Here is a 13846-nt window from a genome sequence, read left to right on the forward strand (position 1 = left end):
AATGCTAACCATGTACAATAGGGCTATATGCAATAATATTAGCACTTTAACTAACAACCAACTAGCCTGTTGCTAAAATGTGGTACATTTACATGTACATGTCCATTAATGAGCATTGTCCTTTTCACAAATAAATAAAATTTAAAAAAAATAAAATAATATTACAAAGTCAATTTCTGAACTCAATTACAACAGCAACATATTTTTTGTCAATAAATTACAAATTACAATTCAAATTGACCCCAGCCCTGCCCAGCAGCATCTCACCATTGATAGCCTCAGTCCTCGCAGTTACACAATCTATTCTGAGAGACGAGGCATAACTAGGCCAACCTTCGAACGACCTCTTTTGTACCAGGTGGGCCTCGCTGATAAGAACGGCCAGTGTGCACTGGTGCACGCTGGACTGAAGGGCCACACAGAAATCATCAGCAGCTTGCTGAGCCAGGATTGGGGCGCAGAGATTCCCGCTGAACCACAACAGCATCACGGCAACGATTCCGTGACTGGGAAAATGCAGGCAGCCCAGCAGGCCGTCACGGCTGCAGCTAGTGTGGGACACATACAGGTTAGTATCACATCCACTGAGATTTAGCTCTATGTAGAGCGCAGTGCTCAGCCTTGGAGGGAGTGAAAGATTTATTACATGTAATTTTCTGTGGCCGGGATCCCGGGGTGTACAATGAGCTACAGTAGAAGCAGCGTAACACTGTGTTTTTCTGCAGGTAGTGAAATCCTTGCTGGACTTGAAGGATGAACAGCTGGCTGTGCAGATGGATGCTCACGACTCACTCTGGGGAGAAACGGGTGCGTTTCTTCCATCACTTGGATAAATTTAGCTTCCACCTCTTTCTGTCCATCAGGGCGATGGGGGGGGAAGTCTTCCTCAGGAGCTTTGGGGGTTGCATTTCTAACACATTCGAGCTCTGTGACGTGAATACATATGAAAGATCCACCTTTGTAAACATTAGCATCCTGGACACTGTAGGAGAAGCTTTAGAGAGTGAGAATCCTTTTAGCACACTGGTTCCCAACCGTTTTCTTGTCGTGACCCCATTTTTATATCCCAAATTTCTAACGACCCCAGGGACTTTTTTTTTTAATCATATTTGTTACAGTGTGTTACAGATACAGGGCAGTAAGGATTAGTGCACAAAGTAACAATAAGTGCCAACTCAGATATTTTTATACTGCATTTTATTTGGACTATGTTTTTATTTGAGAAAGTGAAAGTATATAATACAGTTGTTTCAGGTGGTGTTCTAAATGGAAAAAAAATATTATTTAAGCTCTTTGAGCTTTTTGCCGCTGTATATCAATTTCTGTGATATAAGGTATTGTTTTTTAAAATTGTGGAAAAAAAATATATAAAATTAAAATTTTAAAAAAGAATATTTAAAAAAAAATGACATTTAGGTATTTATTTATTAATTTTTTTAAAGGGGCATTATTATGAAAAAATTCCCTCGATAATGGTTATAATAGTCTCCAAAAGCGAGCCATGGAGTCGGCGTCTATAGACATGCCTACCCATTACATATGCATGAAGGCCCAAACACAGCCTGTTTTTAGGAGTGGTCATAAAAGTGACTTTTCAGAGGGGTAAAACGCGAGTTTGGGAAAATAAACCTCAAATACTATGTTGCTGGGGTTCTTAGATCAATCAGAGATAGGTGAAAATAGCATAATACTGGACCTTTAATAATAATTTAAAATTTCAAAATATTTTAATTTTTTTTTTTATTTTATTATTACTTGACATTTCAGGCAACCCCAAGGTTGAAGACCCCCTGTTTTAGCAGCGTGATGATGATTCCCAGACATTGGTTCATTTCTCTCTCTTGATTTGATTCTGAATAGCTTTCTTTCCTGTAGAAATAGTTTGCAGTTATCTTGTTGCATATTCTATATTTACATCCTCCTAATGCAGTGGTTATTCAATTGCAGTACATTTACCATCATCACAAATCTGATGGTGCAGCCTGTAGAATACTGTTATGTTTGTTTCCTGAAAGCATTGTGGATGAAGCCTGCAGCACTGATACATGTAATACTATTACACCATCCTCAGCACTCGCCTAAACATACAGCCCTTACTACACTTTGCACTAAAGTAGGTTTATACAGTATTTACATCACATCATTATTGGATCACATTCCATTAGCATCTTTCTAGTCATCAGAAGACTTCAGCCTCAAAGTGTAATTCATGTGAACCTCAGGATTTAACGCACTCTTATGTTCCTTCAGCAAACCGTATGACAGTAACTCATCTTTAGCGCACTTATGTCATTGATTTTAAAGATGAAACCTCTATTCATTTATCAAGTAGTCTTGAAGGTTAGAGATCAGCATTCATACTTCTGTCCCCGTATGTGCAATTAGCTGAAGGACTCTCTGCAGTGGCCTTGTACTGTCAAAACCAACACGGAGAGGTTAGTGTGCACTGGTCATTGTGTATAGAAATTAGGGGTAGACCGATATGGATTTTTTTCTATCAACCTGAGCCGATGACCGATATGGACTGGTGATTTTCTTGAGCCGATACTACTTTTGCTCCCTCAATTTACATCATAAAAATTACACAATGATGATAACGAATGGTACAAGTCTAATTTGTTTTTTTAAAAAGAAACATTTATTGAAATGAACAAAGGTGAGGTAGAACGACAAGTAAAAAATATTTAACAAATATTAAAAACAGGTGATGTAGAACAAGAACAAGTAAATATTGCTGCTCTCTGTACTGTAAATAATGCAGATCGGCAAACGCAGGAGTCCAATCGGCCAATGCCGATACACGTAAAAAACGCAAAAATCGGTCCGGCCGATGTATCGGTCTACCACTATTATAAATAGTATTTAATCCTTAGATGTGTGTGGAAGAGAAATGAACCAATTCACATCAAATTGTAATGAGAACACTTTAACATGCTTTAATTAAAAACCTACTTGTTTTGCTTGGCGAATGCTTTATATTGTCTCAGCAAATTAAAAAAAAACACTAATTTGTCTGGTTAAGATAATGTAAAGAGATGCATGGGAATAGTGAACCATCCTTTCTGTTTCATCTACCCACCTGCATCTTTTTTGTAGAATAAAAAACACCTTTACTGATCTCCAGAGGGGAAATTCACATTTGCAGCAAAACAGTAAAAGAGCAACAAAAATAATAAATACGCCACTAACATAGGATAGTGGTGCAAAAATGTAGGACATGAATAGGAGGGGGCGTTTCAGTGTGGATGAGTATGTACTGTATATTATGAATACTGAGAGTCTATAGGTCTGCAGGCTCATCGAAACCCTTACCTGTGCATAATACAACAATAACTAGTGTAATCCATTCATTCATAACTTCCTGGTGTTTTGGTCGTTCTCTAGAGCCTAGGTTCCTGAAGTACCCACAGAGGTACGCAAATTGTCATAGGGGGTATGTGAATAAAAATTAAAAATGGGGTGAAAACATTGGAAACTAGAATGTAAATAAAACAGCAGTCAGGAGCCTCCATGCATTGCCACAAATTACACATGTAAGACAAACGTCTAAAGTTGACAGAGAAACAATCTAATCAAAAAAAGCAAATAAAGAATACTCTACTCTCTACTCTAAATATGACGAGCTACGTTGCTTTGTGCTAGCCAAATATACTGTCAAGATTTGATGCCCTTAGTTACCACATACTGGATTTTCAGCTTTGACAAACATGGAAACAAAATACATAAAACTACTTTGCATGGAGAATGATTAATTTGGAATGTAATATTATTTATGGCAGGCTTGTTAAGATTGATCTACTTTTATCGCTCGTTAGATGTTTTTCTGCAGAAGAACGCTGAATATATGTTTGATTCTAGTAGCCATATTCTACCCTTTACCTGTCAGCTCTGTTTAGGATCTATGTGTGTGTGTGTGTGTGTGTGTGTGTGTATATATAGAAATTCCTCGCCTCCAGGTTGACAGATCACATGTTTTGGGCCTGCCTGCAATTTACAAAAGCTTTTCAAACGCACACATTCCCTTCACTGTCACCGTGCTAAGGAAACAATAAAATACCCACACTGATAGAAATATGTTTGTGGTAAACCAACGTTGAATCAAAAGTGACCAGATAGAGAACACGTAGAGAACATACACAAAAGGACAACAAAAACATGCACAATGAGGGGGTAAATAGTTAAATAAAAATACACAAAATGTCTCAAAAGAACACACAAAATGACAGACTACACAAAACTACACAAAATCACACCTAAAAAAACTATACAAAAATACACAAAATGACTCCTAAAAATGCACATTACAGAGAAATGTACAAAAACTTTGTTCTCCCCTGTATCAATGTTCAGACTACTCATACTTTATAACACAGCCCTCAGATCAATCACATTTGTTTGGTCCCCTCTGTGATCAATGTTGTCCATTTCTGGTTTAGACAATGTGAAACATCTACTGTCATCCTTTAAGGTCTTAAAAATGGTCAGTCATCTATTTTTTTTTTCTGAAAAATCATGTTTCTGTTGAGATGCCACTGGGAGATTCCTAATGGGAAGCTCAAACACACTTAAAGCATGATTAATATTCAATCAGAAATGCAGCATTATAAAGTATCTGATATATTGCTCAATTATAAGTAATAAATATAGACAGTTTAGGATACACCAGTATAAATCATTATTGGTGTTGTTGACCAGTATAATGGAGATAAAACACCCATGTCACCATCTAACCAACAGCCTGTATTCCTGTAATTGTCACTCACATATGATTTTCCTCCTCTCTGGTCGTCTCTTTGTTATCTCAGGGCTGAGTGCTGCAGCAGGGAGAGGCAGGATGGAGATGTGTTTGTTCCTTCTGGAGCACGGAGCCAAGCTGGAGATGCCAAACCGCAGGGGAATAGCGCCGCTGCTCAGCGCCTCCAAACACGGGCACACACAGGTGAGGAAGAGTGTGATCATTTGCCATACGTGCTCCTCATCCTTGCATTTGTCACACACCCCCACTTCTGACACAGGGTTTTTTTTTTTTTTTTTTTTTTTAAATATATGTTTACATATAGGTTAATAGCTCATTTCTATTACGGTAACTTTGCATTAGTTATCATTAAGACATTAGAAATATAAATAAACAATTCTGTGCAATATTATTTGATTGATGTAAATCTACACAGCCTGGCTTTAGTAAAAAAGTTATGTCAAGTTACTTAGTATGCATTTTTTTTAAAGTAAATACATTTTTTTAACATTAAGATACTGTGTTCATTCATTTTAGTTCTCATATACTGTAACTGCATGCACATAGATAGATCTTTATTGATCTCTTGGGAAGGTCCCGTCAGGGAAATTAAGGTTCCAGCTGCACTAAAAAGCAGCAGCGAACAGAGACGAGATAAATTAGAAAACAACTTTAAATAATCAACTCTATCAATGATGTGTATGTTTTGTTATTGTTGTTGGTGCCCATTATCAAATCAGTGTGGCTATATATTAAATCTGAGACCAATTTATTGGATATAGACATCAGTCCTCCCATAGACCGAGGTCTGGTGACGGCTCTGACATTTGTCACCATATTTATCTCCTCATCAGGTGGTGGAGCTGCTGCTGAAACAAGGAGCTGATATAAACACCAGCGACAGACAGGGTCGCACTGCGCTGATGCTGGCGGCCTCTGAGGGCCACACGGGCACAGTCCAACTGTTGCTATCAAAAGGTGAGAGCTTCAAACATTTCACTGCTGCCATAACAGATGTTTTGCAGCAGAATTATGGAATACAACATTTTGTATTTGTGTTCCCAGGGGCTTCTCTGTCCTGTGCGGATCAGGAGGAGCTGACTGCACTGAGCTGGGCCTGCATGAAGGGCCACAAAGGTGCAGCGCAGCTTCTGCTAGAAGCTGGAGCAGAACTAAACCAAGCAGACAGACAGGGGAGGACCCCCCTCGACCTTGCTGCACTCAACGGAGACGCAGAAATGGTAATTAAGGCAGTGGTTCTCAACCTTTTCAGCCCTAGAGACCAGGGACCCCCACCTGAAAGTGGTTGAATACAGACATGAACATTGAAGAACGGTCATGTGGAGATGATCTATAAGGGGGAATAAAGGGGAGAGCTTTTTGGGGCTCATCTATAAAGTCAGCAAAATGATGGTCCATTGTTCTATGATTCTGTGATTTGACATGTATTTATTTATCTGAATAATATCCACTGTTATACAGGAAGTTCATTATTATTTGCGCCATAGTGTATAGTCATGTTAAATGGCTTAAAAGTGACCAAAAATGATGGAAAAGGTGGTGAAATGGGATTTTAAAAACCACAAAAATTGGTTGAAAATTGCAATCTAGAGTGGCCAAAAAAAAAAAGGGTTCAAAGTGTCAATATTGGAACAATTAGTAAAAAAAACATAGTTTAAACTGGCAAATAATGGGCATGGCAAATTGTTAATGTGGTTAGATTGGCAAAAAATAAGTATGAAATATGGTGAAAAGAGGTTAAAAGTGACAATAATGGGTCAAAATGTGTGACATTAGGTGGGAAAAGTGGTGGAAAGTGCCAAAGATGTTTTGAAAGTTGGAAACGTGCAGAAAAGGCATTGAAATTTGATGAAGTGGCAGAAATGTAATGTAACGTAGCAAAAATGCATTAAAAGAAGAAAAAATATGTCAAGAAAAAGTGATGAAAATAAGTTAAAATATGGCAAGTTTGGTACAACTGAAGAAAAAGGGTAAAAATAAGCCAGAAGTGGATCAAATTGCTCGGAATATATCTTTAGGAATCTGGCGACCCTGACCCCAAGGTTGAGAACCCCTGCATTAAGGCACAGGGGCAAAACTCACTGTTTAATAAGGTACTTGAAGCCATTAGAAAAGATGAAAATTGAACAATAAATGTATTATATTAAATGCACAATATGAAATTCATAATGAATCTGAAATATATATATACAGTATATATATATATATATTTAAAGGAGCTACATCAATAATCAAAATCTGATATTAGTATCTTTTAATAATATATTCGTAAATTAATATTGGATTGATTCAAACTTGAGCACTTCATAGATTGGCTGTTAAAAAAAAAAAACCTGTATTTCTGTGATGTCATTTATAGGTGGATAATAATAATATCAGCACTTTTCCTTGTTAGAATCTGTATTCTAATGGTCCCTGTGATTCAGGTGCAGTGCCTGGTGGAGCGAGGAGCCGTGCTGGAGAGAACCGACAACAGAGGCTCAGATCGAGCGGCGAGCTGCCAGAATCCTGCCCTGGTGGCTTCGCTGCTCAAGAAAGGATCCAAGAGTGGTACGAACATCACACTTACAGCAGCCGTGCTGTTTCGATAGAATAACAGGATCTCTCAGGCAGGTTTTTTTTATTTGCAACTCTTCAAAGCCGAACTACATTTCTGTACAGCAGTAAACTAGAGGCTTGTCATTTACTCTCAGCATTTCCTGATGATTATTTTCAATCTTCAAAGTCAGTCAGAGACAGAATTACCTCATTAGTTATTGTTTTTTCACGAAGAAAACGATCCCAAACTGATGGAATATTCAGGATTCTCTCCTAAAACAAAACCATTACATAGACTGAATGACTCGTCACTTAAGCAGAGCAATCACAGGTAACCAAAACACATTTAAATTTACTGCTCAACAAACCTGAAGTAAATCCAATCAAATCATTTTATATTTATCTGTGTAAATATAACCAAGTTTAAGTTTTAATCTCATCTCATCATCTGTACCTACATCAGTTTATCACAGGGATTTCATCTATTTTATTTACCTTTACTTACTTTAGGCAAGGCAAATGTATTGGTATAGCGCATTTCATACACAAGGCCATTCAATGTGCTTTACATGATTAAAAAATGCAACAGAAATTATTTAACAGTAAAAATCAATAGGAACATTAAAATCAGCAATAAAGACATTTAAAATCAACACAATATGATAAAAATATCGCTCTCAGTCATATGCAGTAGGGAAAACGAATGCCTTTAACTTTGATTTAAAAATGTTCACATTGATGCTGACTTCAGCTCTGTTTGCAGTTTGTTCCACTTTTTTGCAGCATAACAACTAAGAGCAGCGTCACCATGTTTTTAGTTGTGTGTTCTCAATGGTACAGGCTTCACATGTTTGATTTCATGTTTTTTTTTTAATTTATTATGATTATTTTCTCATTGTGGTAAATACACTGCTGTCCTGTTCATGTTTGAAATAAAAATTTAAACCAATCAATCAAAAGAAATACAAATAAAATTATCAAAAAGATATTCCAAGAAAAGATCAATTGCATTTGTCCACTTTTTCAACACTGACTATATCTACTAGTTATAGTTTTTATCATCCTGCCTTTGTTTTTCAGCTAAAACATTTTGTTGGCGTAAGATTAAAAACTGAACACTGGTAATTATTTGCGTACTACAAAGTTAAAAAGCTCCACAAATAAATGCACTTGTTTTCTGCTGTGAAAGATGAATCTTTCTCTACCGGTTTCTGCTTTATTTTCTCATCTGCTCTCCCCCACCTCCCAACAGGACACAGGACGGCTCCACACGATCGATCAGGTACTTGATTAATGCCTCGCACAAGATAAAGGAGACAAGGGAAGACGGATTGGTTTAAAATCTTTGTGCTGCTTCTTCAGGTCATGCTACGTGGGCCATGGCTTCCTCCAAACCAGACATTCTCCTCATCCTGCTGCAGAAGCTGATGGAGGAAGGGAACATGCTCTACAAGGTGCGACGTGGCGGATGTGTGTCCGAGAAGATCACGTAAAGACGTCTGAACTAACCGTGGTCGTCCTGTGTTTCCCAGAAGGGACGTATGAAGGAGGCGGGTCAGCGTTACCAGTACGCTCTGAGGAAGCTGCCTCGGCAGGTGCAGGGAGAAGAGCTGAAGGGGCTCAAAGACCTGCGGGTCTCGCTTTACCTCAACCTTTCCCGCTGCCGCAGGAAAACCAACGTAAGGCCCACCGCAAAATCAAAGCACTCATGCACGGATTTACAACACGCTCAGGGATGGAAGAAAGGGGTTAACTTAGATGCAATGACTGTTTTTTTCTTTAGTTATTCATAATTTATTCTTATCCACATAAAAAAGTAATGACGTGTGTTGAGGTTGGAGTCAATTACATTTTTAAATTACAATTACAGTACATCTTCAATTATCCATGTTCAATTATGACTATAGTCACTAGCATTTTTCCAATTACAATTAAAATTATTATGTTTCCCCTGAAAGTCAATTACAATTCCATTCTCAATTACAATGAATCACAATTACTGAACCTTTAATAAATAAGGCCATAAAACGTAACCGTCCTTTTGTGTTAGCTTTCTGTTAGCATCTCTTATGATAACGGGTCAGTTTTGACCCATGTCTTTTAATCAGCTGTAAAATACACTGAAAAAAATATGATCAATAATCCAATGTGTTTTTCAGGTGTTGGTTACCTTGTTAGACTTCCTTATCCATTAAAATATAGGTTTTAATATTTTCAGTGTGGGCGTCTGGGTCTTTTTTCTGCCAGTTTTGCCCACAATTTATTAGACTTTTTTTTAACTGACAGGTAGTAGGAAAACTTAATCAGAAACATATTTTAATAATTGTTGTTACCGACATGTGTTAGCCATAGAACTGTAACATGGTTCCCCAGTTTTGTGTTTACATTTTAATTAACGTTTTTTATAGAGATTCTATGCCAATTACAATTACAAAGTAAATTATCTGAACTCAGTTACAATTCAATTATGATTACAGCAGTAACAGATTATTTTTCAATTACAATTACAATTGTGTCAGAATTCTAATTATCAATTACGCAATGATAATTGACAATAACCCTGACGTGCCCCTCTGTAAAAATATCTCATCGTTTTAGCTCTAATTTCACATCCCTCTGCTAAACAGGAACTGCATGTGTGCGAGCAGGTGGTGACAGCATGAATGAGTGAGTGTGTGCTGTTAGTGTGGAGATGGATGTTTTGAAGCCTGTAGCTCTGTTTGGAGTTCAGCTCGGTCATGACAGACTGAGTAAAAAAAAAAAAAAGCCATCCTTAGGGTCAGTGTGGCCGATGAATAATGGAGCAGATAATGTGATGTGATAAGGTTGTTCTCTCTCTCTCTCTCTCTGTGTCTCAATGGGGGGTTTATTTACAGTGGACGAACAAGGGGTCTGACCAAAGACACATTTTATAACCCAATGCAGGCCGGCACAGATACGACATGATACCCTCATTAAACATTCAGCAGCAGCGCTCAACATCTCACATTCAGGCTGCCATTATGACCTCGCGCTCAAGGACGGAATCACAGCTCGTCGGTGTCATTAAATATTCACTCAGGAGTAATGAGCAGTAAAAGCTGGCAGCTCTCAGTCTGCCTATTCTCTGCTTTCTGTCCCCAAATGGAACCATAACATCTGTAAACAGATTGCTTCGTTATTGGATCTGCCTTAAATCTACGACACCAAACTATTCTGTTCAAAGGACCAGGAGCTTCTCCTACACTACACAAAGGAGTAATAATGCTCATTGAGACCAGGCTGTGAGGTGATTTAGTATCTCCTTTTACCACTTGTTCCGCCATTATTCAATAGGCACACTGTATTTTTTTTATTACTTTGATTGGTTGAATACTTTTCACGATATGGCCAATTTAGTGAAGGGGGTAATAGTCGATTTTTGCTCATCCTTATATTTTTGTCATTGTCAGCTTCCAATAACTCAGGAACTACACCACTTCAGGAAAGAGGGGCTGGCATGTCCACCAGATAGGAAGTATAGCAAATTATGTTTTTGTTTTTTTTTAATTCTGAGAGAGTAGATGTTGCTATAATACAGCAACATCTGTAATACAGCAGATGTTGCTGTATTACAATACCAAATTGTAAGGTAGCGTAGTTCCTGAGATATTGGAAGCTGAAAAGGGAAAAAAAAAAAGCACAAAAATTGACACATACCCCCCTCACTAAATTGGCTATATCTCAAAAAGTATTTATCCGATCAAACTAAACTGTTTATTGAATAATCACAGAACAATTGGTAAAAAATTCTGAATTTTGTGAGAGCCATTTGTTGAAATGACATGGAATGACCTATATCTAAGTTTGTAATTGACTGATTTATCAAATATGACTCTGTTATGTCAAGTTGGTTCCTCATGTAACCCACCAAGTTTCATCCAGATCAGATCCGGATTGCAAATTTCATTGCGACTTTTTAAATAAATGGGGGTGCCCATACATTTGAACCTACTGGATGGTTATTAATGGAGTTAGACATTTCTAACAAGCCTTTAGTGTCAAAAAAAGTCAATCAGTAAGATCACGAACAAGATCACTGATCTGCCAATATCTGGCAAAGAGTAGATTTGGTGCTTGGCAGAGGTTTGCGCTGTCTGAGTGCTCAATACTAACAGTTGGTTTACAATTCATTAACTCTTTAATCGACAATTTGAATTTTTCCATTCTGCCAAACAATATCCAACAGCTTTACTTGTTTTCTTGAAGGTTTCTTGTCATTTCTGTGATGTTCAATTTTCATAAGAACTGATATTGTCTTTAGGAGAATATTTAGCTCCAGGTGGTCTGTTACTAGGTGTGTTTTATGGCCTTGGTGGACCCTGGTCTTCAAAAGGGATGTGTGGGTGTTCTCCCACCTTCTGTTCCACCACAGTGTTTTTAGGATAGTTTTCCAGAACAACAGCTCTCAGATGGTAGATTAGGGTTGGCTTCTAACTAATTTGTTTTTTCTCCGACAGGATTTTCGAATAGCTGAGGACTTTGCAACAAAGGCCCTGGAACTCAAACCCAGGTCTTATGAAGCCTTTTATGCAAGAGCCCGCGCAAAAAGGAGCAGCAGGTACAGCAATTATTTGAAAGCAGGAATATTGTGCTGATTTTGTCATGGATGAACAATGCTCTGGAATGATGCATCCCCTCTCGCTGAGTGCTTTTAACATTCCCGTGTCCTCTTCTGTCCTCACCAGGCAGTTTGCTGCAGCGTTGGCAGACCTCCACGAAGCAGCAAGACTCTGCCCATCCAACCGGGAGATACGCCGGCTTTTGGCACGAGTCGAGGAGGAATGTAATCATCATCAGAGGACATCCGGCATCTGCGCATCACAGGGTTACAACAGGGACGCTCACACACACCATCACCAAACCACGGACGATCCGGACGTCTATTCACAGGAAAGTCCGGAGAGGCGCGTCCCGTCAGAGCATGCTGACCCCGTGAAAGAGGATGATGAGGACGATGAAGATGATTTGAGCCTGCAGTGTGTGAAAAGTCCAGAGTTTTGGCCTCTGAACCCGTACGCTCCTAACAGGACTCTCCCCGGAGGCGTGGCCTTCAGTTTATCAGAGCAGTCGCCATGTTTTCCCCAAGAGGAGTACGCTCAGAACCAGCCGTTTGGAGACGCTCCAGAGCCACTACCTGCTCTCATCAGGCAGAGCCAGAGCAGCCGGACTCACCACTGCCACTCCCTGCAGTCTGGCAGCAGAGTCGGGGGCAGGCCTCTCTCTCTGTGTGGCCCCTCCAGCCCTCTACCGGGTCGACACCTGTCCACCTCCCTGAGGCCTGCACCACTTATGGATATCGACATTGGCCTGGGATCAGGTAATGAACATCCTGGGCACAGCCCCACTGACCCCTTTTACCCAATGTCCCCCAGCAGCTTGTCCCCACCTGCACTCCTGCACATGCACCAGCCACGCTCCTGCAGCTTCTCCAGAGGCTCTGATAGGCTCTCCACACACTCGGTGGCTTTGGACAGCCTTGCTCTCGCCCTGGGCTCTGGCATGGAGGTTAGGAGGGAGGGTGGAGGAGGAACAGCAGGTTCAAGAGGATCCAGCTCCAGTCAGGCCTCCAGTGGGAACCTTTCTGATGGAGGCAGACCTCAGGCTTCAGAGTCTGCGTGTCCCATCAAGAGCAGCGGCAGCTTTAAGACCAAACCTGAGCTGAAGCCCCGCCCCTTCATGGGCGTGATGGACAAATCAGTGCGAGTCCAAGGCCAGCAGACTACCGGCCCTGGCCGACAGGGAGGAGGGATGGAGAGCTTCAGCATGTCAGTCATGGAGTTCCAAGGGCTGAACAGCGAATACAAACGGGCCTCGTTCCAGGAGCAGAGTCGGGAGTTTGGGGAGTTCGGTCTCAACCAGCGGGAGGCTAGAGGGGCGGGACCCTCCCAGCTACGCTTCCCAGAGGGAAGACACAGACAGGCCAGCCTGACCAGAGACAACCCAGCTCTGCACATGGCGCCCATGAAACCCAAACGCTCATTCATAGAGTCCAACGTCTGAATGTGGAAACAGAGAAACAGGCTCGGCCATGAGTCTGCTGTGTAGATTATGCTGCTGCTCTGCATTTACAATCTAGAACCAACTCAGGCTTCTTTGCTTTAGCTTACTTGTGTACAGCTCCACCTGTGTATTCAAGACAACCCGACATACCTTAAGTAGAAATTTAAAGGTAAGAAGTCCACTGTCAACCTTTTATTTAACCATAGTAAATATAGAAAAAAAAAAAGCTTTGTGCACGGATATACTAATTCTCACGCTTTCAGCTGCAACGGATCATTTCTATTCTCCGTAAGTGTCTTTAAATACATTTATATTTGTACGGTGTCCACTATATTTGCAGATTATTATATATTTCCCTCCAAGCAGTCAAATGTTGGCATTACAGGCTACAAAAGAAACATATTTGTGTACTAGAGTCTCTTCTTTGGTACATTTAAGTTTAACTCAAACATCATGTCATTAACCCACACTGAATCAACTGCTTTGGCATCCATAGTATATGTTATTTATTTTTGCATAGCAGAGAAAATA

General features: G+C 39.7%; 1 protein-coding gene across 1 annotated transcript in view; it reads left to right on the plus strand.

Annotated features, from left to right (window-relative positions):
* The window catches only part of LOC114480192 (protein TANC1-like), a 63063-nt gene extending 49290 nt beyond the window's left edge, over window positions 1-13773 (plus strand). The window contains exons 18-28 of the mRNA XM_028474092.1: window positions 359-568; window positions 726-807; window positions 4806-4939; window positions 5590-5713; window positions 5801-5976; window positions 7183-7306; window positions 8547-8576; window positions 8657-8748; window positions 8827-8973; window positions 11773-11873; window positions 12001-13773. Coding sequence (XP_028329893.1) covers window positions 359-568; window positions 726-807; window positions 4806-4939; window positions 5590-5713; window positions 5801-5976; window positions 7183-7306; window positions 8547-8576; window positions 8657-8748; window positions 8827-8973; window positions 11773-11873; window positions 12001-13315 — 2535 coding nt within the window. The 3' untranslated portion in view covers window positions 13316-13773. The remainder of the gene's footprint in view (window positions 1-358; window positions 569-725; window positions 808-4805; window positions 4940-5589; window positions 5714-5800; window positions 5977-7182; window positions 7307-8546; window positions 8577-8656; window positions 8749-8826; window positions 8974-11772; window positions 11874-12000) is intronic.
* Window positions 13774-13846: the final 73 nt, after the last annotated feature.

The sequence above is a fragment of the Gouania willdenowi genome, chromosome 3 (assembly GCF_900634775.1).
Source record: "Gouania willdenowi chromosome 3, fGouWil2.1, whole genome shotgun sequence".
Classification (NCBI taxonomy): domain Eukaryota; kingdom Metazoa; phylum Chordata; class Actinopteri; order Blenniiformes; family Gobiesocidae; genus Gouania; species Gouania willdenowi.